This window comes from Thermobia domestica, chromosome 10, assembly GCF_964235325.1.
Source record: "Thermobia domestica chromosome 10, izTheDome1.hap1.1, whole genome shotgun sequence".
Taxonomy (NCBI): domain Eukaryota; kingdom Metazoa; phylum Arthropoda; class Insecta; order Zygentoma; family Lepismatidae; genus Thermobia; species Thermobia domestica.
The window spans coordinates 94,879,787-94,906,405 of NC_137463.1; the positions used below are offsets into that span (position 1 = coordinate 94,879,787).

Sequence of the window (26,619 nt, forward strand, 5' to 3'; positions counted from 1 at the left end):
GCAAAAGTAACCAGTATAACATGAGAAGTGGTCTTTTGAATGTCCAATGTTGTATTTAATTTTGTGTGATAGCCTTGTGTTTAAGTCAGTTGGTCACAAACTGCAACATTAAATTTTACATTGTATCGATGAATTATTATTTGATAAAATATTTTTACATCAGCTTTCTTGATGAGTAATTCAGTGTCTCGTTTGTGTACGTATGATAATGAAGCAAACTTGATAATTCGCTATTTATTTTGATACATAAGTTACATGTTTGTCGCCCAAATTAATAAGTTCCTTAACATTATTCTTACTTTGTCAATTAACAAATTTTACCTGTAAATTTGAAAAAAAAAAAAGTGGCCCCATAGTCTTAATCTGTTTTTTTTTTTTTTCAGTCTATGTTTAGTCATATAATTAAATAGAGTTAAATTCAACTTGCAAAAGTTAACAAGAAAGACAGACTTACTGTACGTCCAAAGTCAATTCAGGATTTTTTATCGCTATGTATTTAATCAGTCTGTTGGCCACCCATAGGAAGTGACAATCACACCGCCATGGGTTTCCTTGAATATCAATTACTTCCAAATCTTCCCAAGGAGCTAAGCTGGATGGCAGAACCTTCAATGCATTACGTCTTAAATACAACTGAAATGTGGTAAAAATAAGTTTTTTTTTTATTATTTATTTATCAAAACTAGAAAAGTATCACTGAATGTTTGGTAATCTACAAGATGCAAACAAGGCTAATATTTACATAGAGCATATTGAACGTTCCTATTTCTTTATTCGTTTTGATTACAATTAATAATCAAGCCATTTCGCATCAGTAAATGTTATAGTTTACTTGCGATACCAAGGAAAATAAATTAAATACAGGGTTGCCTTAAAGATATAGATATTTTTGAAGTTTTACAGAAAGATCAGTCTTAAGATTTTAATAACAGTGCAAAAATATTTACATGGTTAAAGCGAAATTGAAAACGGGACTCCTATTCCCCTTATTAAAGTCAAATTGAAAATGGGACTCCTATTACATGTAGTATATTTCACTTGTGATCGTCCCTGCCTGCGTTACGAAGATTTTTATTTATTTATTTTTTACAATTTATCACATGCATGCACACATACAACACGAATTTTGTATAGTCATATCCAAAAAGCTTAATTCTCAGAAACTATTTTTAACCCTACATTGCATACCAGTCCGTCTGTCTGTCGACAGGTATCAGAGCACTAATGGTAAATGCTACTGCTATTTCTTGCAGTCGATTCAGCGTCCTTAGAATAAGTTCAGTCTCCTCCTTTGACCCTTTATTGAAACCGGAAGTGGTTCAAATAGCCTATTTCCGGTTTTATCGTTTATCGCCGTAGAATGAAAATGGTAACAGATAGCGAGTTTTTTTTTTTTTTTTTTTTTTTTTGTAAAGGATTCAGCGTTTCAAGACAACATATCATGACTATCCACAATACTCTACCGAAACCGACAATGGTACAAATTCTCTAGTACATCCGGTTTCAATAGTGATTTCGGTAGAATAAAAACGGTAAATACTATTGCGATGCGATTTTTTCCAATCAATTCAAGCTGGTCAAGAATAGATTCCATATTTTCCGCTAAACCGCTATTCAAACTGGAAGCAGTTCGAATTATCCATTTCCTGTTTTAATATTTATCGTCAAAGAACAAAAATGGTAACAGATAACGAGAAACTTAAAAAAAAAAGATTCAATGTCTCAAAGCAAAATAGTATGACTCTTCACAACACTCTGCCAAAACCTGGATTGGTACAAATTTACCATTATTTCCGGTTTCAATACTGATTTCTGTACAGCTAAAACTGTAAAAGATAGAAAGAACCGAATTTTTGCAATCGAATTAGCGTTCCAAGAATAAGTCTCATTGTCTCTCTTAAAGCTCTATTTAAACTGGGAGTGGTTAAAATTAGCCATTTTCGGTTTCAGCGTTTATCGCTGTATAACGAAAATGGTAACGGATAGCGAAAAGTGTTATGCATAAAGGACTTAGCAACTTAAGACAACATAACAAGACCATTTCCAACACTCTGTTAAAACAGGAAGTAGTTCAAGTTTACAATTATTTCCAGTTTCAATATTTATTTCTATACAGCAAAATGGTAAAAGATAACGAGATGCGTTTCTTTTTTCTTTTTTTTTTCAATCGATTCAACGTCCCAAAAATAGGTTTGATATTTTACGTTAACCGTCTGTTCAAACCTAAAGTGGTTTAAATAAATTATTTTCGGTTTCAAAAATTATCACCACTGAACAGAAATGGTAATAAATAGTTACAAATGGTTCTTGTAATCGATACAACGTTTCTGTAGTATATATATCTACATATATCATCACATCCAGCAACATTTTATCGAAACCGGAAGTGGTTGAATTTATTATTACTTCCGGATCTTAATCCTATAGAACATTTATGGGATGTTGTGGAACGAGCTCTTCGAACCATGACTCCTGCACCGACATCTATGTGCTCATTGTGGGATGCCATCAGGAATATATGATGTCAGATCCCTTTGAAATCATATCAGAAACTACAAGAATAGTGTCACACCCTGTTCAGGCCATCATCTGAGCAAGAGATGGACCAACAAAATATTAAGTAGGTGGTCGCAGTTCAGTGAGCACTCACAAGGGAACATCTTATATTGATAGTAGCATTGTCCAATCAAACAATGCAAAATCGATAGAGTGAAGAAAAATGAGAAATCCAAATTTTTACCGGCCGACACCCAGAAATACAGGAGATACAAAGGAAAGAATGATCTAGAATCATGTGAAGATAGCAATGCAAAAGATACACTGAGACAGAAAGAACTTCAAAATGGTTAAAGTAATCAAAATGACATATACACAACAGTATAGTAAGCAAACATTATACCCACAGACATGCTTAATAACATCATATGTAATGCAGTGTTGCCAACTGACAACAAAACGAAGTTTTGTTAAATAGTACGGAACACAAATTATAACCTCTACAAAATCTAATTATGAGTTGAAGTCTTGATGTACAGTGTTGCCAACGTTTTCGGATCACTTGGTTATCCCAGGGCATGGACAATTTCAGCTTATGTGCTGTGTTTTGGTACTATTCTGACATTTTCCTTTAGTAAAAATGCTTCGACACTGTGTTTCGTCCGTTATTTTTGTACTTCAGTGATTATATTCTTGTTTGCGGTCTCATATTTTGGTTTCAACTAGTTCCAATCATGTACTGTATGTACTCTTCTACATCCGAGATTCATATAGGCCCATTTTCAAACGTTGGCAACACTGTATCAAGACTTCGCAGCTATTGTCCTACTCATAATTAGATTTGCTAATGTTATAATTTGTGTTCCGTGCTATTTAACAAAACTTCCTTTTGTTGTCAGTTGGCAACACTGCATTACATATGATGTTATTAAGCATGTCTGTGGGTACAATGTTAGCTTACTATACTGTTGTGTAAATGTCATTTTGGTTACTTTAACCATTTTGAAGTTCTTAATGTCTCAGTGTATCTTTTGCATTGCTATCTTCACATGATTCTAGACCATTCTTTCTTTTGTATCTCCTGTGTTTCTGAGTGTCGGCCCGTAACAATTTGAATTTCTCATTTTTCTTCCCTCCTGTATCGATTGTGCATTGTTTGATTGGACAATGCTACTATCAATATAAGATGTTCCCTTGTCAGTGTAGCAAATATATAGAGTCTACATAATATGCTAATTAACAATGTATTTTTACATATATTAATCCTTGAGTGTAACGTCCCACGATTATGCTCTTTAGCGTAAAGAAGATTTGGTAGAATGAGAATGTGGGAGGAAATAAGAGTACACCGAGATTTTACATATACAGAACGTAAATAAACAATCCGTTCCAGCAGAATAAACTCCATCAATTATTGCCTTCAAAGAACGATTTTTTAGCGTCATAGAAAATTATCTCGAAAACTACGCATGACAATTTACCTTCAAGCATGTCATTTTATCCAACTCAATCAGACCTATCGAGTGATATATGTCTCATCTTTATTTACTTTATTTTTTTATTATTATTAAACACTAATACATTGTAGAAACATTTTGTATTATTATTAAACACTAATACATTGTAGAATTATTTGCTCATCTTATAACTATACTAAAACGTGCAAAACAATTAAATATCCTTACCTCTTTGAGTGGCCATTGCTCCACGAGCCTTCTAAAGGCTTCTGGGTCAAGATAGTCGAGTTGATGGTTATAAGAACAATGAAGAATCTTCAGGTTCTCCAGAGTTTCAAATGCAGCTGGCCCTATCCTTGTTAATTGTGGCATATGGCTGATATTTAGCTCTTCTAAATGAAATAGACCTAAAAACGAATCCCATTCAACTTCTCGAATAGGATTTTCGTTCAAGTCAAGTTTCTGAAGCAAATGGCTTTCTTGCAGCTGATCAGGGACTTTCGAAAATTTATTTCCAGATAAATACAAAACTCGAAGGTGAAGGAATGAATGAAAGAATCCATCCGGTAATGAGGATAAGCCATTGTTTGCCAAATTAAGAACCTGTAAGATAATTATATAAGTTAAAATATTCTTGTCCAATTTCCTGAATTTATTAGTATATATATGTATGATTAATTAGTATGATTTATTGCAGTACTTTTTAACAGATAACAATTTTTATGTCTCCTGAAAGCAATTTACATCATTCGATATGATAGTATTTAAGCATTTTTTTCGAAATAAAGACTTTTGAAAATAGTTAAATTTTCAATTTTTGTAACTTTGTTGCTATTCATTCGAAACGCGTGATATGATCATAGTATTAAAGACTATGGTACTTTGGTTGTCCATTGCTCCGTCCCGTCTTAGTTAAGTTATTATTGATGTAAGGAATCCAAAAGTTGGATGTTTCTGATATTGTACAGTCCGCAGCAAAAACCTGCAACATGAGCATGTAAGTTTATTGTGAAACGGCGAAGTCTTTTGCTCCAAAATAAGTGTGCAAGGGAGGACGCCGAGGTTTCTCCTGGCGTGATTCGTGCGACTTAGACGTTATGTTGATTCCCTGGGCTTTTAGGCGTAGTTTCACAATGAACTTACATGCTCATGTTGCAGCTTTTCTGCTGTGGATTGTACAATCATTAGTTTGGAACACTGAATAATAAATGCGATATTGTACATTTTAGTTTAGTATAATATGTTGTTGGGAATTTGTTTCTTTAGTTGTGCAACTAATGTTCGCATTTGAAGATTAGCAACACTGTTAGAAGAAGAGGACGAAGACAGTGTGCACCACGGCTTTTAGTTTTGTTTGAGTATTAATATAGTTTGTGTGTTCAATCCAGTTCATTACATTAGTAGTTTTTTTTTGTTGTTTGTTTTTTTGGTCATGAATCATTAAATCATTAATACAGAACTCATTAGGTTTCATTACAGTGACTTTGAAATCCGTAATAATCTAACGTAGTGCCATTTGAAGCAACAATGCTAATGTTGTGGTAGGCTATTTCAGAGTATATCAAAGAATTTTACCTTCTCAATGTTTGCATCGTACAAAATTTCATCATTTTGTTTTTGTTTTTTTTGATCTATTAGTTTAAGTTACAAGAGCGTTTCACGACAAATTCAGAGGCGACATTTGGGGCTCAAAATGGGCAATTCTCCCTCACTGCTGGGTTTGTGATTTACGTATATACATTTTAAATCAATACAATAATACGTATTGATTTACGTACGCCAATTAAAAACGTGAAATTCACTTACATGGTGGTCTTCCCGTCTCCCAACAGGCAAAAACAAATTACGCTGCTGGACAAATATTCTAGTCTATTGGTTTTCAACCAATGTGTCGCGACACATTGCCGTATCACGCAGTCCCCTAAGGTGTGTTGCGAGATTTTAGAATTTAAAAATCATAAAGAATTTACTAATAATTTTAAAATCGAGATAGACTGTACCAGTCAACACTTACAGCTTTAGCAATAATGTTCAGTGCTATATAGAGCCATTATAAATACTAATAGGTTTCACTATTGTAATAGGTACACCTATTATTATTATTATTAATATTATTATTATTATTATTATTATTATTATTATTATTATTATTATTATTATTATTATTATTATTATTATTATTATTATTATTATTATTATTATTATTATTTGGTAAGTTATATTGTTGCGCAAAATCCAAATTTTAATCTCATTTCGAGTTCAGACAAATTTTACATGAAAGGAACAGAAAGAAGAACGCAAAATATTATCCGCAGTTAACGTCAAGGCATTTGCTACTTATTGTTATTTATGTGTTGAATATTTGATTTTAGTCGTACTTTTAAACTGAATTTTACTAGAAACAGAAACCAATTCTTATAAAATAAAATTCAACAATTCTTTCATTGAAAAGTCGGGTGAGGTTGTAGGGTACACCAATCCTGCAATTTTATCTTTATTTGTCAAAAAAAAAAAAAAAAAAAAAAGTGATCTTTTTGATTGGGTAGTGTAACACGTAAGATAGCATATTGTATTAACTTAGCGTCTATAAGTAATATTTACTAGTTGTTCTCTCCGAGCCTTCTGCCCGCTGTGCACTATATGTTAAAAATCGTGCTTCATTGAAAGCTCTAATTGTTTTCATTTAATTATTATAGTTTTCTTAGTTTGCCCCCCAACCATCCCAAATTTTATATCATATTTATCCAATTTTTCAATGTGTTGTTTTATTGAGTAGCAGTGATAACACAGGTAGCGACATCTATTAGCGTCAAGTCAAATAATGACACAAGTAGTGGCACCTATTGGCGTCAGCCAGTGATACGATAACGCAAATAGCGACATCTATAGGTATCAGCCAGGCAAGTGATAGCACAAGTACCGACATCTATAGGGATCAGCCAGGCAAGCGATAGCGCAAGTAGCGACATCTATTAGCGTCAGCCAGCCAAGCGATAGCGTAGGTAGTAGGGATGCGCAGGAGACAAGATTTGAGGCTGTCTCGTCTCGGAAATTACTGTAAAACTGATGTTTTGATTCGAATTTTGCCAAGAAAATTCTGTCTCATCTCATCTCGTGCGCATCCCTCCCATTCCCCATGTTTCGGGCAATGACATCGAAAGTGTCACCGTTCATCTCAGCGATACCAGTAAATGTGGATTCAGCACTAATATGGGTTATTTTCGATCATTTTTAAATCTCTCTCCTCCCCAGGTTGCGGGGTTGAATTTGAATATAAACGGGATCGAAAGTATCACTACAAAACTACAAATTCGACACTGATAGTGGCCATTTTCGATCATTTTTATATATCTCTTTCACCCCTTCCCCGACTTGCGGGGCTGATTTTGGATTTAAACAAGATGGGAAATACCACTGTTCATCTGAATGATCCCGAAAACTATGGTTTAGACACTAATATTGGTCATTTTCGATCGTTTTTAAATATTTATCCCCCTTCCCTTCGTTGTACCCTCCCCCTCCCCAACTATCAGGGCTGAACTTGGATTGAAAAAGCCACAGAAGTGTCACTGTTTCTCTCATCGACCCCGAAAACTATGGATTCAACACTAATATCGGTCATTTTTGATCATTTTTAAATTTCTCTCCCCCTCCCCCTCCCCTACGTTGCATCGTCAAAGTAAATAGCCTAAAGTAATCTCTGCACCTAAATTCATGTATGTTGAAAATTTGATTAAGATCGATCGGGTAGTTCAAGAGTGATGAAGTCACAAAGGCAGTAATTTTTATTTTTATTTTTTACATATATCTCCCCCTCCTCCTCCCCTAGGTTGGCTTGTCAAAGTGAAACGATAAAAACGACCCTCATACATGTTGAAAATTTGATCAAGATCGGTCGATTGGTTCAGGAATTATTAAGTTTAATTTATTTTTATACCCCCTCCCCTAAATTCTACCATCAAAGTGAATAGCCTAAAACCAGCCCAGCCTCGAACCTCATCCATGTTATAAATTTTATCGAGATTGATCGGGCGGTTCAGGAGATTTAGTGTCACAGACATAGTGATTTTCAATTTTATATATATAGATTATATTAAAAGATATGTTACTTTTCTCACTTATGTAGATTACTATAACAAAGTGTTTAAAATATGTAGTGTAATATGAATGTTATAATTAATTCTTTATAGGCCTACATATATAATACATATATTCAGTACCTAAATTTGTGGGGTTTGTGGTAAAGGAGTAACTGCATTTAGCAGACACCAAGCAAGAGTATGATGAAGAGAAAGTTTGTTTTCATAGTCTATTAGGTTAGATGGAACGCATTTAGTTGCATCCTCAATTTTTTTTCTTTTTTTAATATAGATTGTTACACAGCTATTTGAAATATTCCTATAGTTTTAAACTACTTTAGAACTACACGTTACTCACCTCTAGGTTGTGTAATGTGGTTAAAGCTGTTGTAGTTGACACATCAAGGATAGGCATGGGATTATGGTCTAGATGAAGCTCTGTCAAATTTTTCAGATGTTCGAAAGCGTTTTGATCAATGGAATGAAGATTGTTGTGTCCTAAATACATGACATTCAACGGCATTGGTTGGTATTCATCAATTTTATCATTTCCTACCAACACATACGATTTGAGAGACCTTAAAAGAAGAAAATTCATTAAAATATTATTTCAGGATGAAAGTTTATTGTATCAATATACGAGGTGTTCAGAATTTATGCTTACATGTTCGCATTTTGAGAAAAAAAAATTCCGTCCGCATACATTTTTCGGAATTTCCTGATTTGTTCGCATTTTCTACGTTCAAGTATATTTGTTTTTTTCTAATATGATCTATTTCATTGGTAACAGCGCTCAGTAAGGAATGTACGAGTTGGCTACTTTGGTATGACATGAGTTCTTATAGAGCGTCGCCTCGGCTTCTTTTCCCGTTCCTTCTGTGCCTATGCTTCTAGTTCTTTCTGCCGAGCTCTGGTATGCTAGTGTTTTTTGTAAATATATTGTCATATTTAAATGGTCAAAGTTAGGCACGTAATTATTCTATGTCTTATTATTGTGCTTATTAGATGCTTTTACACGCACATACACCTAATGAGTTAGCTAGGAGAGGGTAGACTATGTCTGCATTTCAACATTTCAGAATATGGTAATTCTAGCTTTATATATTTCATGCATTGCATTTATCTATCAGTTATAAAATGAAACTAGGTAGGTAATATTCTTGAGTTTAGGGTTATGCATGCTTACGGTCATGGAGGCCCGAAGAAAATTTTCTAGGGAGGCCATCTTCATGGTTGCTATATTACACCTGGTATTTCTGGTATTTAAAATACATAGTTTGCTATATTACGTATATATTTTCGTGAGCCAGGGGGGCGGCCCCCATGCCCCCATTGGGACGCCCATGGTTACGGTGTACAGACCAATAAATCGACATTCTCAAATATTGAAATTTACATATTTTATTCCATAGATAGTTTCAATATTTTAATATGTTTTCGATGCTTATGAGATTTTCCAATATTTCTATATTTTATGATATCCGTATACTTGACATATTGTTTATTGCTGCGTTATTTGGCCAACTACATTATGGCGCATTCTAAACCTTACACTGTTTGTCCAGGGGTGACTTATGAGAAATGTAACACAACCGTTTATTCAAAATAGACACTTCATGAGATGCGGTTGTAGAACTTGAAGCAGTTGTAGAACTTGATGAAGCAGTCTTGATACTCTTGTTTCGGAATTGTCTCTGAAATCGCGTTGGAGCCTTTTGGATATTTGGAATAGTGACGAAACGCCTTTTGTTCAACGCCACTTTTAGTTTCGGAAATATCCAGAAGTTGCCCTATAGTCGATATTCAGGTCAAACCCCATTAATAGACGTTGCAAAACACCCATGTAATACTTGACGTTTACAGTATGCCCCGCTGAAGTGTATTCCTTGAAGATAATGGCTGTGGATTCGAAGAAAGCAATGACTAGAGTTTTGATTTGGTTCTTTTACACGCGCACTTGCTTCGGTTTTGAATAGCCTTGACCCTTCCATTCCGAGTTCTGACGCCTTGTGAATGATTTGTACTGAAAACTATAAGTTTAATCACCTATTGCAATGTTTGACATGAATTCTGGATCCACCCCATCTGCTTGTTCTTGTCTCTGTAGTGTTACTCTCTGCAATATTTTTGTTCTTCACTGAGTATGTGTGGCACACACCACACACAGATCTTTCGTTTGCCCTAATTTTCGGTTAAAATGAGGTTGACTGAACCTAGAAATTCCAATGAGATCCTCGATTAGCCTTGCAGATGCACAATGATTCTTTCGTACAATCTTCGCCTCTGTTTGGCGTCTTCAATGCTTTCTTGACTATGCCAAAACCTTGCATGCTACTTAAACACGTTCTTACGACTCTGTACCTCACTACCCTTAAAAACAGTTTGAATCATTTAAACTGTTTACACTTTTAGCCAATTTGAAAGAGAATTAATGTTGACACGTTGCTGCATTGTTTCCTTTCCGATCAAAGTTCACGAGGTGCTATCAGTCACAAGATCCGTACACAAGAGGTCTGCACGGGCTCTGGCCAAGACCGCTGGCTTAAGCCCGACTCGGCCCACGGGTCGGACTGGGGCCTACAAAGCATATATCGCTTCGGGCCCGGCCCGGGCTCGGGCCGTAAATTTTTAAATATACAACCATATCTCTCGCGCCTTTTCGGGCCAAACTTTGTAAATATGTTGAACAACGATATTTATTGAACTGTTCTTTCTGGAGAACTTTTAAAGCACAACTGCAAAATGAAACCTCTAATTGCTGTAAATAAAAATCTAAATTTGTGTTAATTATTGGGCTAAAAATTATTATTGGGCTGGGCTTGGGCTAAAAATTCCGGCCCGTGCAGACCTGTACCGTACACATAAACTATTGCTGCTAGCGCTTTGAAATATTGACGGAAGATTGTTTTATGTAACTGAGAGAAAAAAAAAAGAACAGTTTCACAAAAATAATCATAATTTTCTTATACTGAGAAAAGATTCACATTTATTAATCAATCAATAGTTTAATAGGTTGGAAGTTCAATACTGATTAATAAATGGTAATCACTGATATCTCTACAGTGGTTACAATGGCATGTGTATAGGTATACTAGCTATAGTCCGCGTCACCTGAATTGGCGTGTGGCATCAGCCAATAAAGTCGCAGTGCCCTGTTACTAAACCTTCATGGAGGAATCTAATCATTCATAATAATTGTCCTCAAATATGAACAAAATCAATTATGAATGATTAGATTCCTCCTTGAAAGTTTAGTAACAGAGCACTGCGAGCTTATTGACTGATGCCACACGCCAATTCGGGTGACGTGGACTATAGTAGGTGTACCTTCGGTGCACGAGGTAGGGTTCTGTACCCAATGGTAGAGCATCCAACGCACTACACTGATTCAGATGCCACATTAAACTATAGTCCTTGTTCTATATACCGTCTTCGCTAACAAAGGACGTAAATACATATCAATCATTTAAAAAAAAGTTTAAAAGCAGGATGAAACTTACGAACATTTTTAAGGTAACTCTTCCTCTTGCTATACGGCACTTCTACAATTTCTTGATTCATTTTGCTTTGAGAATTCACTTTCGGAAAACTTACAATAATAATAATAATAAATATGTATAGGCTAAACGACGGGAATACTTCTGAATAACCAAGGCCGTGCATAGTACGCTAGGAAAAATAATGTTATTAGTTAAAGTTGTTAAGGAGTTTGGTTTGCTAAGATTTCTACATATACTTGTGTTTATATTGTCTGTCCGCCTGTGTGTTCGTATGTACGGGAGACATAAAATATCTCAAGAACTACTTGGTGGATCATCATCAATAAGCTAGGGTGCAGAAGGTCAATAGTTAGGAAGCGACTTCGTGGATGGAGGGAGGTGATATTCAAGCCGGAAATACCAGAAATCGACCACTTTTAGTTTTAATTTTCAGCACGATAGTGTAGCCAGAAGCTATTTCCTGAAATCAGTTAAACTTCCAAAAGATGCATTCCATCTCCACTCCAATCTCTCCACTAAAACCAGAAGTGGTAGAAATTTTCTAGCACTTCCGGTTTCAATAGTAGTTGAAGAAATATCACGCCATACAAACCAAACACCTTCACGTGGTTTATGCATGACACTACTACTTTTTCATGTTTACTAGTCTTTTTATGAGGTTACTCTTCGTCAGTGAAACAATGAACTTACCTGTAATCAAGGCGGTTGAAACTCAGGTCCAAGTAAAGGAGACTAGTCAAATTGGTGAATGCACGTTGAGATAATGTGGATATCTTGTTATTTCGAAAGGAAAGCGAAATAATGGGTAAGGTTGTAAAACACTCCACTACTTCAAAGTTATTTGTGTCAAATTTTGCAACTATGCTTGATACATTAGTCGGCCACTCAAAATCTTGCACCATTTCGTTCATACCTTGGTCAGAACAGTCGATGACAAAAGGAGTTGTATTCTCGCATTTGCATGTATCACACAAGAAATCATGGGGTTCAGCAGAATATGTTACACAAGCCAAAAGCAAAACTTTCAATGTGTAGGAAATTGCGGAACTCATACCCTGAAAACAAACAAAAGCAAGTTATTATTATTATTGATATAATTTTGTCTATCAGTATTTTATACCATTGACTTTAATTAATTAAAACTTGTGTGAAAATTACTTTTCTTCGTAACATGAAAAAAATAGCAAAAAAGAATTGAAAGTATGCATTTAATTATTTCTTCTCTAAAAATTGTGAAATGACGAGCGTCTAACATTTGTCCAGTCCTGAAATAGGTACACTGGCAAATCATCACAAATGGAATATTGTGATACATGAGGTTAATAGTGGTTTCAATTTCGTTTGTATAACTTAAGTAAAGCTATAATGGTTTCAAAAATAAATTAGTTCGGTATTACCGACCCTCATTACTTTTAAAAGAATCTTTAAAAATCCATATTTTTTCCCCAAGAACTAAAGATTGTATTTTACATAGTTTGAACTTCAGTACTTGATATATATCAATTTCTTCTGGAAAATGTGAAAAAATAAATAAAAAAAAATAAATAAATAAAAGTAGATTAACTTGATACATGAGGTATATATATATATATATATATATATATATATATATATATATATATATATATATATATATATATATATATATATATATATATATATATATATATATATATTTGCTTTAATTTTAAATATTGAAATAGCTTTGACCCATGTATTTACTTAAAGATTAATAAAAAATGAACTCTACTAAGATAAAAACCATGCACACAAATTTTCCCACAGAATGTTGAAATAGAGGATTGGTTTCATAATTTTATTTACGCTTTTGGTTAAATCATTTTTTTTTCGATTACATATATTGGTAAATTCCTTCACTATGTTAGTTCTTCCTTTGTATTCTCTTTTTGTCTATGTATTTGTGTTGAGGTAGGTAAAATTTTAAAGTATATTTAGTTTCTTTCTGTAGAATGCAGAACTGAATTTAGGTTTGGTGGGGTCCTAAGCTATTGAAGATAATGGGGCCCTTTATGTGTTCAGATGAAGGTAGGCGTCTATATACAGTAGTGAAGAAACTAGTGATATTAAAAATTAGGCCAGCAGAAGGAGCCCATTACTTACATCATAGAACTTACACAACACAAAGCACTGTTGCTTATATAGGCCCTATGTAGATTTTATCTTATTTCCTGCTTCTCTTATATTTTCGAAATGTAAATCCAGTTTTTCCTTTATTTTGGAGGGGGGGGGGGCAAGAGAGTTTAGCTTATACGTAAATCCGGCACTGGTAGATATACTACAGCTGTACTCGTAAAATGTTGAAACATACTTTAAACTCGTCTTGAAATATAACAACTAAAACAAACTATAACTCAAGAAATTACTAATAGAACACAAGTTATTGAAAGTTATTGTCACATTCAAAATGTATCAAATGGGTAAAAAGTATAAAAATTCTGAAATTCAGAAAAATTCCGGATTTCGAAAAAATTCCGATGTAAAAATTCCGGAATTCAAATATATATATATATATATATATATATATATATATATAGATGTGTGTGTGTGTGTGTGTGTGTGTGTGTGTGTGTGTGTGTGTGTGTGTGTGTGTGTGTGTGTGCGACGTAGACGTCGGTGTGCTATGTGGGAAGGTATAGTATAAGCGAAAATAAATTAAGAATAGATAAGGAAGAAACTGAGTCCATAGTTGTATGGATAACAATAAGTAAATGATATGAAATGTCATGACCGATCAGTACCGGACTGTATACCTACTTTTGGGCCACATCAGCGCATCATGCTAATTCCTAATGGTAAACAGTTACGGTAATGGGTGTCGCTAGATATGCTGCTTGTCTTCCTGAGGCCGGTAGATTTCGCTAGCGTGCATACAATTTGTATATTTAAAATTATTGTTACGATTGCAAGTTAAAACTGTATTGTTTTAATTTTATTATTTTAAAATAGTACAAGGGCCGCAACTATATTTAGACTTGAGCATTATTATTTGTGTATTTACATAGTTAATATATTGTGACGATTTAATTGCTACTTAAACTATTTTGCTTCAATTTAATTGTTTCAAAATGGATAATAGCGATACTGAACAAGTGCTTTGCTATTTATTGTTAAAACAAAAGCCGTAAACATATTCAAATTTGAACATAATATTTTTGTAAGGCAAGTTAGTTGGTGAGCAAGCAAACGAATAAATACACATAATTAGAGCTTTTAATTAAGCAAGATTTTGATATAGTTTACAAAACTACCAGTAATCGCATATTTTGAAATGAGCATGTCTTGGTTCAATATTTGAAATAATATTTTGTTATAAATTTTATTTTGAAAAATGGAATAATAAATTCGATGCAATGACTAAATCTTCATTTTGGAGCTTTAGAAAGGTACGTACGTAGTTAAATTTTATATATAGAGGCGCGTTTGGGAAAACTTATTTAGAAGATCACAGTTCTGATTTTTTTTTTTTTTTTTTTTTTATGAGATGAATATACTGTTTTCATCTCTGAAATGTTTATGTTCAGTTTTTTTTAACTCTGCCTCCAACTAAGTGAACAAAAATTGGTATTCCAGACCTTACAATTTTATTTGAACATCTTAATTTTATTTTAAGCTGTTATACAACTCAATGATTTCAATTTCTCTTTCGATGAAAGAAAGAAATAAAAATAAAACTGATGCTTTATTGTGAGGAGCGGTATCTTGCTGAGAGCAGAGGTTTTTCAGCAGTGGCTTCGTCTTTATATTTTGGAAAACAATAGACACGTAGCTTTCCATCTCAAACGAAAGAAATGTTGATATGACCACTATATGAATGCAGTGAATAGTGGATCACAGGATCTAATACTAATGATCACATGTTCAATCTTAGGATGTAAATTTGTCGTCGACTATATTTTCTCAATTGGGCTTCTCGTTGCGCTACTATTTCTCCCAAATTTTAATAATGGAATCATAAATTTAATTCACTTTGATACATATACATGCGCGCCGACTACGTGGGTGCTCTGGGCTCCAGCGCCCATATAAATAATCTTGTGGGTGCGCCGCACCCACAAGATTTATAGTTTGATAGAAACAAATAAAATATTATTTCTCATTTGCCATTATCAAAAAATAATAAACAATTAGAATATTGAGATGGTAGTTAAAATTTTTAACCACTAAAACAATTGTTTGAAATGTGTTTGTGCAAAGGCAACCATGCAACACCCCCACCCCCTTCCTTGCCTGTCTCTGGCCTAGTCAAAGGCAGTTAATACAATAAATTTGAAGCATATTGTGAATTGAATCGCATATTTTCGACTTGCTTTGATGTTTCCAGGCAACTGATACACTACAATACGACTTATTCTTATAGTACCAGTATGGGATGCGCACCAGACGAGTCGAGACAGGATTTTCCTGACAAAATTCGAGTCGAGACACAGCTCTTCCAATAGAGAAGAATACATTTTTCGAGTTGAGACATCACTTTTACAGTACATTTTCGAGACGAGACAGCCACAAATCTTGTCTCGTGCGCATCCCTAGTACCAGTCTCTTTATGATAGTGTTCGTAAAAGATTTTAACTAAAAGGAAATTAAAAAAAAATCTAGACTCCCCTGAAAACATATAACACGTCCCGCCATTATATGCATCCACATAAATTTTGGAAATTCGGCGCCGTTGTGCATATATAAATACTATCTCAGTGGAAAGCTTATAACCACAGAACTAAAATTTAAAATTTACTTCCATTTTCAATATTTGCATATAGAATCAAAGAAAATTATACCAACAAAATTTCAATTAGTAAGTTTCCCTATTATGAAATTCTTCTTTCATTGGTTTTGAATCTTTACAAGTCAAATAACTATATAGCGTTTAGATTCTCCCATGTATTTCTCTTGAAGTCCAAATAAATATATAGATACCTTAGTTTAAAAACAATATACTGTATATTTTTTAATTTATCTTTGAAAGATTGTGTTATTGGTGTCATTTACTAGTAAATACATCCCTCTTACTGTTTTTTAAATGATTTTAGTTGAAAGAAACATAGTCGTGTCAATATGGGGAAGGAGGAGGAGTGGAATGGCGTACTTGTTTATAGTAAAAAAAAATTTTTTTGTGGGGGCGAAGAATATTTTGAGTTAAAATTTCTTACTTTCTTGATATATTTCTGTACTTTTTGTTGGTTCAGGTTAGGTTATGTTAGGTTAACTTAGCACTGGGCCCCCAAATACAAATCTATACAAAACAGAAAAAAAGATCCATGCTAAAATCAGGTTTATTTTCTGAGTGCTAGTAACGTTGTGTTAGTCTTAAAGTGATAATGTATTTTTAATATGAAACTATATTTCAATAAACAGTTTTAGGTGACTATCGCAACCGCTGAGTAAAAGTGAAATGAAATCTTTAAGTTTTACGTCCGACGATTATGCCGGTTAGGCTAAAGGAGACGGTGATGATTAGGACCCGGAAGTTGAGAAAAAAACCTCCTTTTTACGAGTGCCCGAAGACGAGGCTTAACATAATATATGTTCATTTTGAGTCATTGTAGGCCAGGAAATTGTGGATTTTATTTGTCCTTTTTTGCCTTTCCTCCAGCAGGTGAATGAGGGTGAGGAAGTTTTCGTATTTTAGTTTGAACTTTAGTTTGTGGAAGAAGGACAGACTGTTAACATGCCTAAAATTTAACCTAAGAAAACTTCCTTTTTGCGTCAGTTTGTGTCTAAATTTGGAGCAGTTTTTTTTTTTCTACGGATGGAAATATTTCTACAAATATTGCGAAGTGAAAGTGAGTGCAGAAAAAACCGATTCCATGTCCAGTAGCATGTTGGACGTGAAAGCAGCTTCTCGAGTCGTGGAGAAAAAGAAAAAACAGCTTCTGTTAAAACAAAATACGGTTTGGGTACAAAACCTCGCGGCCAGAACCTCGCGGACCAAAACCTCGTCTGGCCAAAACCTCGCCTGGCCAAAACCTCGCCTGGTCGAAACCTCGCCTCCCAAAACCTTGCGGCCCAAAACCTCGCCGGGCCAAAACCCCGCCTGGCCAAAACCTCGCCGCCCAAAACGTCGCGGGCCAAAATCTCGCGGGGCCAAAACCTCGCCTGGCCAAAACCTCGCCACCCAAAACCTCGCGGGCCAAAATCTCGCCGGGCCAAAACCTCGCGCCCCAAAATATCGCCATACCCAAAATCTCGCCTGACCAAAATGTAAATGTTCCAACACATGATAAGGATGACGGTATAAAAGACGCTGTTTCAGAAGAAGTATCACGGGTATTTGACCAAGTCCCGCGATACCATATGAAAATTCTATTTCTGTATTAGAGGATTTAAATGTGAAGGTAGGGCGACAGGATGTTTTTAAACTAGTTATACACAGAGAAAAATCCGTTCTCCGGACAGCGGTATATTGTACAAATATACGTTATCCTCTTGCTTACTACAGAAATCAGTACGGAGCACACTTTATCCATATGCTACATAGGCACTGCCCTTCGATGTTACATGATGCGGTTGCAGGATGTCTGACATGTAACAGTTTTCCGTAGTTCACATGCATATACTTATGTTACATTCCTCAGCTGTATGTTATATACGTATATTTGTATGTGAGATGCTGACCGTCTATATTGTTTCATACGGAAAGTACGTATTGATGGAACACTTATACAGAAAGTATTATAAAACATGCGTTTTCAGTTATACGTCTGCTGTACGTTAAGTCCAAAAACTACAGGAATTATGCATGTAACCTATCTTTTTAAGTATGTCACCTACAATTTTTTTTCTCAGTGTAGGGTAAGAAAGTCTGCATAAGGAAAGTAATGACAACTAACGAGGTTAGTTTCGTGAACTTTGGAACATCAAAAAACTTAAAATTTTAACAAAAATATAATAATATTTATGAAAGTATGAAATAATATATGAGTTTTTATGACGTCCCTTGATTATTTCCTATAGGTTAAAGGAGAGGTAGATGACCTGGATGAAGGAAATGATTGAATAAAGAAAGTGGGAGGAAACGGGAATAACCCGAGAAAGCCCACGCACACGATGTTTTGTATCATTTTCTTCTTCTTCTTCTTCTTCTTCTTATTATTATTATTATTATTATTATTATTATTATTATTATTATTATTATTATTATTATTATTATTATTATTATTATTATTATTATTATTATTATTATTATTTGTAATGTGGAATTGCATATTAGGAAACACATTGGGTAAATTTTAAAGAAAAGTATCATTCGCGGCGAGATTTTGGGTGGCGAGGTTTTGGGCGGCGAGGTTTTGGCCACGCGAGGTTTTGGCCCGGCGAGATTTTGTCCCGCGAGGTTTTGGGCGGCGAGGTTTTGGCCACGCGAGGTTTTGGCCCGGCGAGATTTTGTCCCGCGAGGTTTTGGCCGGCGAGATTTTGGGCGGCGATGTTTCGGCCGCGAGATTTTGTCCGTATACCACAAAATACTAATGGACATTCTAAGTCGTCTCCGTTTTACAAAAAGTGCCTTAGTGGGAGCAAATATCCCGTTGGCAAAGATAAACAATGAAACTTTCAAAATGTTTTTTAATCAGTATACAAATCAGAAGATTCCTGAGGAGTCTACTCTCCGAAAGGAGTATGTGCACCGCTACACCATTTCTTTCAACTGTATATTGCAGCGTTTCCCAACCTTTTCCAACTTGCGGCACACTACGAGCGTAACTTGAATTTCCGCGGCACACTCATAGATATTATTATTATTATTATTATTATTATTATTATTATTATTATTATTATTATTATTATTATTATTATTATTATTATTATTATTATTATTATTATTTATAAATATAAAATACCGTGGTATTTTTTTCTGTGAACACTGATCTTCTCACAAAGAAGAAAGCTCGATCACTGGTTTTTCCCCTTGGTAAATCATTATACTTATTTTTAATTCTAATTTAAAAATAGAAAACAATTGCATTGAAATATAGGACTCAGATTTTTAAAAATACACTTTATTTTTCGAAAACTGAATCCTACCTTTAACTAATAACGAATGAACAAACAAATCTCTTGTACTTTTAAGACGTAAATGTAGATAATTTGTATGCATGTTTGCTTTGTCGAAAAGATTGAATGATATTTTAAAATTTGAAGTTACGGAATAATCTGCAACAATAAAGAAGCAATAATGATCATACCAATGATGACAAATATTTTTTAAAACATTAAAATTGTACAGAAAAGTAACACACTATGAAACTTATAATTTATTAACATGATTAATATACGTTACAGTTTTTAAATAATACATGAAGGTTAGAATTGTTCAATAATATTAGTAATGTAACAATTATTCAATAATATCTATTGAAGGTTACAATTGTTTAATAATAATATATGGAAGTTACAAATCTTCAAAAAAATAAGTAAAACAAGTTGGTGCACGAAGCAGAATTAATGTGCAACTCTCCGTCAATTGTGGACGAATAGCTGATAAACACATCCTCATGTCGTGTCGTGTTGTTACCTGTTCTTACACTTGATTGTGTACATTGCGGAAAATGCTGCTTCATTTAAGCAGGATGTTGAAAATGGAATGAGAACTTTCACAGCCTTTATAGAAATAGCTGGATATTCTCTCCGGAGAGATATCCAGAATGTTGCCATGTCTTATTATGAATTTTGGAGCGTCAAACCTCGGTCATTCCTCACATCAACCAATTCACTTCCTTCCTGGACATTTAATTCTGCGGACTGTAGGACAGAATGCGCAAAGGGATCCCTCAGACAGTAATGTATTTATAACAATATATTACAATTAGAGTAATTTTTTCCATTGTAGAGGTTTACAGGGTGCGAAATCATCTCATTCAAAGTGAGGGGGAAGTACTTTTAAGCATAATACCTGTACACAAAATCATAACCTATTAGAAAGGAAAGAAGCTAACCTAAGCTTACCAGTTTGTCGCAAAACACACATTTCCAATTATGCTATTCCGTATTGAATATAACTTGAACAATGCTAGGAAAGTGTACTCTGAACTCAAACGTTGTGCTTTATTTTATTGACCTTCAATGTGTTCTACAAGCTTGCATTTATAAGCCATCAAAAATGGAAATAAGGGTATTGTTCTAACTGGTGACCTACCAGGCTAGGTTATTATCTAGTGTTATACCTAAAAATGATCGGCTATTTATGTAATTTTATTTTTGTTCAAATATAAATCCGTGTCTATTGGCTCATGTCTTTTATTAATATAACCACAAGTTAAAAGAATACTGGTTAGGTTAGAGCTCGATAGCAGGGGGCGTCATTTAGGGGGGTAATTGCCCCCCTGAGTTTAAGATTTATATAGATTTTATCAAAAGAATAGTAGTAAATCAGTAAAAAACGAAAAATTTTACTTAAATCAAGGGGTCTTGCCCCCCCAAGCAAAATCTGAAATGACGCTCCTGCTCGACAGGTTACCAGTTAAAACAATACCAAAACAGTGGCGTAACTAAAGGCTTGGGGGCCTCCCCGCAGACAGCGTGGAGTGGGGCCCCTTCTCTTCGTTCCACTTCACGATTTGGGGCCCCCTTATGGCTTGAGGCCCCCGCAATGCCGGGTCTGCGGGGCCCTTATTTACGCCCCTGTACCGAAATGAGAAACTGTATTTAAAAAAATTACAGCCATCCGTTAAACCTGACAAACACGAGATTATAGATAACCTGCTAGTACTCCTTATAGAAACAAATTATGTTCATACTCATCTTCATTGTTCCGTATAGTGGTATATTTACTGTCCGCTATATGGTGCAACTCCTTAACTCAAGACTGTACCACACTTAATGCATTCCACAAATTCAAGGGTGGTCCACACAATTTAACTGTCATTAAGGCTTCTAATGTATCTATTCTTAGTCGATTTCTTTCATAGCTTTTCAAGTCATGTGCAACACTGAAACCACGCTCACACTCTGCAGTCAACAGTGCAACTGATTTTGTTCTCCGTAACAGCAGTTTAAATAGGGGAAGATCATCAATAGGTTTGAGACCAGGTTTCAAATATCTCCATTACATTACAGCTATAGATGGATTTATACCCAATAATTCAACATCCTTATAGACATCAGAATTGCCGTTCAATGGGCTAAGTTTTATTTTAAACTTAAAATTTCATCAAATACTTTGAAGCATGAAATCTTCTCCCAGTTCATATGCTGGAAATCATCTTCGTAGTTCATCTAAAATCCCTTGTAAGATTTGACATCTTACTCGCTCGAATTGAAATGATGTCGAGTCACTGTCAACTCAATAACACAGATACTTCTCTTTGCAATTCGTGAGACAAACGTCATCATTTTCTTTCATTTCGGTAAGAGTTGTGCACGCAGTATGTAGCTGAGTTTCTATTTCTCGATATAATACAGATTTTTTTTTTTTTTTTTTGCATTGTACTGACGGTAGTAAATATATGTGCAATGTCTAAAAGCAATCCTAACATAAGTATGGTTTGTCTTGAAGTTAGCTTACGATACAAACCTTTAAATTTTGCCACCGTTTGTTCACTTAACTCTTTTCTCACTTCGGCAGAAGACAAATAATCAATTATGGATAGATAGTCTCTGTATACGGCTAAGAGCACATTTTTTTTTACTGGAAATCCAACTAATTCGAAACAGTTTCTTACTTTCAAAACACCTTCTTCGCCAATGACTTTGGCATGTTTTCGAGGTGAGCAAATGCAGAAGGCTTACTGAAGACTATAAAGTTCGTCAAGCAGATTTTCGAAGTGGTGTGCTGCGTTCACGACTCCAAAAACTTTTTCTGTTACTAAATCAAGCCTATGATCCATGCATTCAATACTGACGAAGTGGGGAGCAAAATTTCTTCTAATGCGAGCAGCAACTCCATCGTGCTTACCTATGAAAACCGATGCGCCATCTGACCCAAGACCCACAAGCTTCTCTTTAATAGTATCAGAATCAATGCCATCCTTTGCGAAAGCTTCAATGATCTTCATTTCGGTTGCTTTTGCATCTGCTTTCTCGATGCGTACTAGTTTATGAAAACAGCATCGAGCAGTTTTCCTCTCATCCACGTACTAATATACAGAATCAAAATGTTTTCCAGAGAATCGATCTGTAGACTCATCAACGGATATAGAGAAGCAATCAGTAAATTTCAAAAATGTTAGTTTCTTGTGTAGCTGGTCTGCAATTAAACGTGTTATCAAAGCAGCTTTTTGTCTGTATTGAGGTGAGTTCCCATGTTTAAACCATTTGCACGTTGTAATTTATTCATTTCTGGATGATCCCTAAAACTCCAACCTTGCTTTGAACTAGTATATACATTAGGAAATACTTTTACCGTTACATCCAATTGCAGTTCTTGTTTTCTCAGACATGTTTCCCGTGCTGTTTCTGCGCTTTTTTCCAGTGCCTTTTTCTGACGAGTAACTTCTGCGTCTAAGCACAGTCGATGAACTGAACTTAGTTCATGTCTATACGGGATTCAAATTTTGCTTCTTATTTTTCTGAGGAACACCTTTCGATGATCACAGCAAGTCATTATTGGCAGTTTTAATCTTAATGTTTTTACACACGAAAGAAGCATGCAGTTTACAAACATTGCACATCATCATCATCTCCTGTTCTGCTTTCATTTCGAAAACAAGCCATGATCTATCTTGTTTCCACGAAATCTGAAATCTTTTCCATTTCATGGGCGGTTGACTTTCTTCTAACAATGTTACATTTTGGTTCATTTTACTTGACATTGTTTTATCGCTTCCATCACACGAACTCTTTGACAAATGTATTTCAGACGCTTCCATCACATTTGCACTAAAACACTTCTTTTCACTTTCAGCTTCACTCGTTTCATCACTATTGCATTCGTCACTACTTTTGTTCGTGAATAGTGGTCCATTATTAGTAACATGCGAGTTGTTGCTATTTAGTTTGAGAACTTTATTGTCTGATGGAATTAACGTTGAAGTATTTTGTAATTACATTATTCGTAGCACGCTTCCTACGTTTCATTTTTGTTGCATTCAAGAAGCCAATAACACTGCACTCAAGTATGACCACCTTAGTAGTAGAAGGACAAAAAAGAATAGTTACTTCAGATCTCATCTCTATTTTGTTTTCAGAGCTGCCAGATCAAAGCACAGTTTTATTATTCACTGCATTTTTACTTTTGCTTAACGCTAACTGCACTTCGATAATTATTATTATAGTTTTCCTACTGAAATATTTGCAAATATATTGATAAGTGTGTTGAACTGGTATTAATGGGATACGTGTACCTTTGAAAGTATTTTGTAGGGAAACTAATGTTACATTTTCAAGAAATACCTTCATATTCTTTCCCCCCCGGTAACTCTGCGGTGAGGGGGATTATTTTCCAAAAAACAGTAAGTGAGGGGGAATTCCCCCTCATCCCCCCAGGATTTCGCACCCTGGGTTTATAGTAGTGTGAAATACAAATTTACATTTTTCCTATGTCTTCCAATTTGGTTGCCACATAATTAATAATTTTGTTTCGATTTCCTCGCGGCACACCAACGGCCCATTCGCGGCACACCAGTGTGCCGCGGCACACCGGTTGGGAAACGCTGGTATATTGTATACCAAGGGCACCGATCCTGGGGGGCCGTGGGGGCCTTGGACTCCCCAAAGCTCATGTGGGACCCCTATTGTATTTATGAATATACAATATTTGGCATAATTTGAATACGATTTGTCTTAAAATCCTCATATCTGCCTCTGAATGCCCCCCTTCAAATTTACAGAGAAATCAGCACCCTTGTTGTACACATTGGCGCAAATCCCGGGGAGGACGAGGGGGACATGTCCCCCCAATCTTGGATCTGGGGGGGATTGTCCCCCCCAATAATCTGATTTAAAAAGTGCTTTTTCGGATAAGTGTCATGATTTGTGTCCGACTGCCCCAAAGGAATGTAAGATGAAATTGATTTCTCTTGGCTTTTCCATTTTTTTAAAAAAAGAATCGTATTCTGTAGTATTTCAAACTGGACTTCGTGCTGTAGTGAGTTTAGTAGTCTCATCAATATGTACTAATTCCACTTCCGCTATTTGGGCACAAATTGCAATAAATGTCAGAGGAGGATATGACCCTCTCCTCATGCTGGAAAGTTGTCTCAGCTGTAGGTACGGGCACAAATTTCGGGGAAATGGGGAGACATGTCCCCCCCAACATTGAAACTGGAGGCTCTCCCAATAATCCGATTTGAAAACGGCTTTTTGCAGATAAGTGTGATGATTTGTGTCCGACTGCCACAAAGGAAAGTGAGATGAAATTTGTTTCTCTTGGTTTTTCCATTTTTAATGAAAATGAAGGCGTGCGACTGTGCGTGACGTAACCTGATATGAAATATTATCTCCTCCTCTCCCCTAGGCCCTAGCACACGAAGAATATATAGACTATCCAATGTCAGTAGAACCCATCTTTTTAGTAAATGTGCATTTAATCTATTTGTAGTATCAGCCTAGGCATCTACTCATGCTTCGTAAGCTAACTAACTCTATAGCCTATGGAACCCGGAGGTTCAATGCCGCGTTCACAAAAGCTCTCCACTGACTTCTATTCTTAGCCAACTGGATCCAGTTTCTACTTTGTATTCCTATCTCTGCGAGATCCATCTTAATATTGTCTTCCCATCATCGCCTAGGTCTTCTTAATAGTCGTTTTCCGATTGGTCTTACCGCTAACACTTTGAAAGCGTTCCTACTTTCTTCCATCCTGGCTACATGTCCTGCCCACCTAAGCCTCCTAGAGTTGATGATCTTAACAATGTTTGGTAAGCCGTATAATTTACGTAGTTCGTCGTTATGAAGTTCCCGCCATTCCCGTTCCTCTTGGTCCGAATATTTCTCTCGGGATCTTGTTCTCAAATACTTTCAGTCTATGCTCTGCACTCAGTAAGCGACCATGTTTCGAAACCATACAGAACAACAGGTATGATTATCGTTTTATACATTTTAAGCTTCAAATCCCTCGACAGAATTCGTGACGACAAGAGGTTTTGAACTGAATAATAACACGAATTCCCTGTTTTTAGTTGACATTTAATTTCTTCGTGAATATGATTTTCGTCTGTTAATATTGATCCTAGATATTTGAAAGTATCCACTTTATCAAAAGTATTATTTAATATTTTAACACATACATAATTTGCCGTATTACGGTCCCGACGCACTTCCATGTATTTAGTTTTCTCTACATTTACTTCTAAACCCATGTCCATGCAAGCGCGTCTAATAAGACCTCTGCATTTCTTTCTATTTTTCTCCTATCATCCCCTACTAAATTTACATAATCAGCGTACGCATAACCTGGTGAACACCGTTCAGCTCTAAGCCCTGGTTGCTATCTTTGATTTTCCTTATAGCGTATTTCTGGACAAAGTTGAATAATAATGGCGACAACGCATCTTCTTGTTTCAGGCCATTCTTAACGTCAAAGCTCGTGGCCAAAAATTTTCCTACGCGGACTTTACTTTGGGATTCATTTGAACATGCCTTAATTGATCTAATTAGCTTTTTCGGTATTCCAAATTCTGTAAGAACGTTGTACAATGTTTCTCTCCTAACCGAGTTATAAGCCTTTCTAAAATGAATAAATAGTTGATATACCGGACTACTGTATTCCCGCTTGTTTTCGAGTATTTGGCGAATGGTAAATATTTGGTCGATAGTTGATCGATTTCGTCTAAATCCACAATGATAATCTCCAAAAATTTCATCTGCGTATGGGGTCAATCTTGCTAATAGAATGTTTGAAAGGATTTTATAGGATGTTAACAGAAGAGAGATGCCTCGATAATTATTACAGTCAGTTTTGTCGCCTTTCTTGTGGATTGGAACAATGATTGATTCTTCCCACTCTTGTGGCAATTCTTCCTTGTTGTAAATAAGGTGAATGAGTTTGTGTATCTTGTTCTACAATTTTTGCCTCCAGCTAAACTTAGCTCAGCCGGAATTTCGTTTACACCCGAGATTTGGGTTTCTTTAATTTCTTTATAGCGATTTTTACTTCTATTCAATTGGGTTCTGGAATATATGGTTCTGAGGTGT

At 35.2% G+C, this 26,619-nt stretch overlaps 1 protein-coding gene across 1 annotated transcript in view; it reads right to left on the reverse strand.

Annotated features, from left to right (window-relative positions):
* The window catches only part of LOC145662574 (tsukushi-like), a 38,688-nt gene that overhangs the window by 8,953 nt on the left and 3,116 nt on the right, over window positions 1–26,619 (reverse strand). The window contains exons 2-5 of the mRNA XM_081728266.1: window positions 12,223–12,587; window positions 8,391–8,610; window positions 4,182–4,556; window positions 455–633 (exon numbers count right to left, since the gene is read on the reverse strand). Of these exons, the coding sequence (XP_081584392.1) occupies window positions 455–633; window positions 4,182–4,556; window positions 8,391–8,610; window positions 12,223–12,584 (1,136 nt within the window). The 5' untranslated portion in view covers window positions 12,585–12,587. The remainder of the gene's footprint in view (window positions 1–454; window positions 634–4,181; window positions 4,557–8,390; window positions 8,611–12,222; window positions 12,588–26,619) is intronic.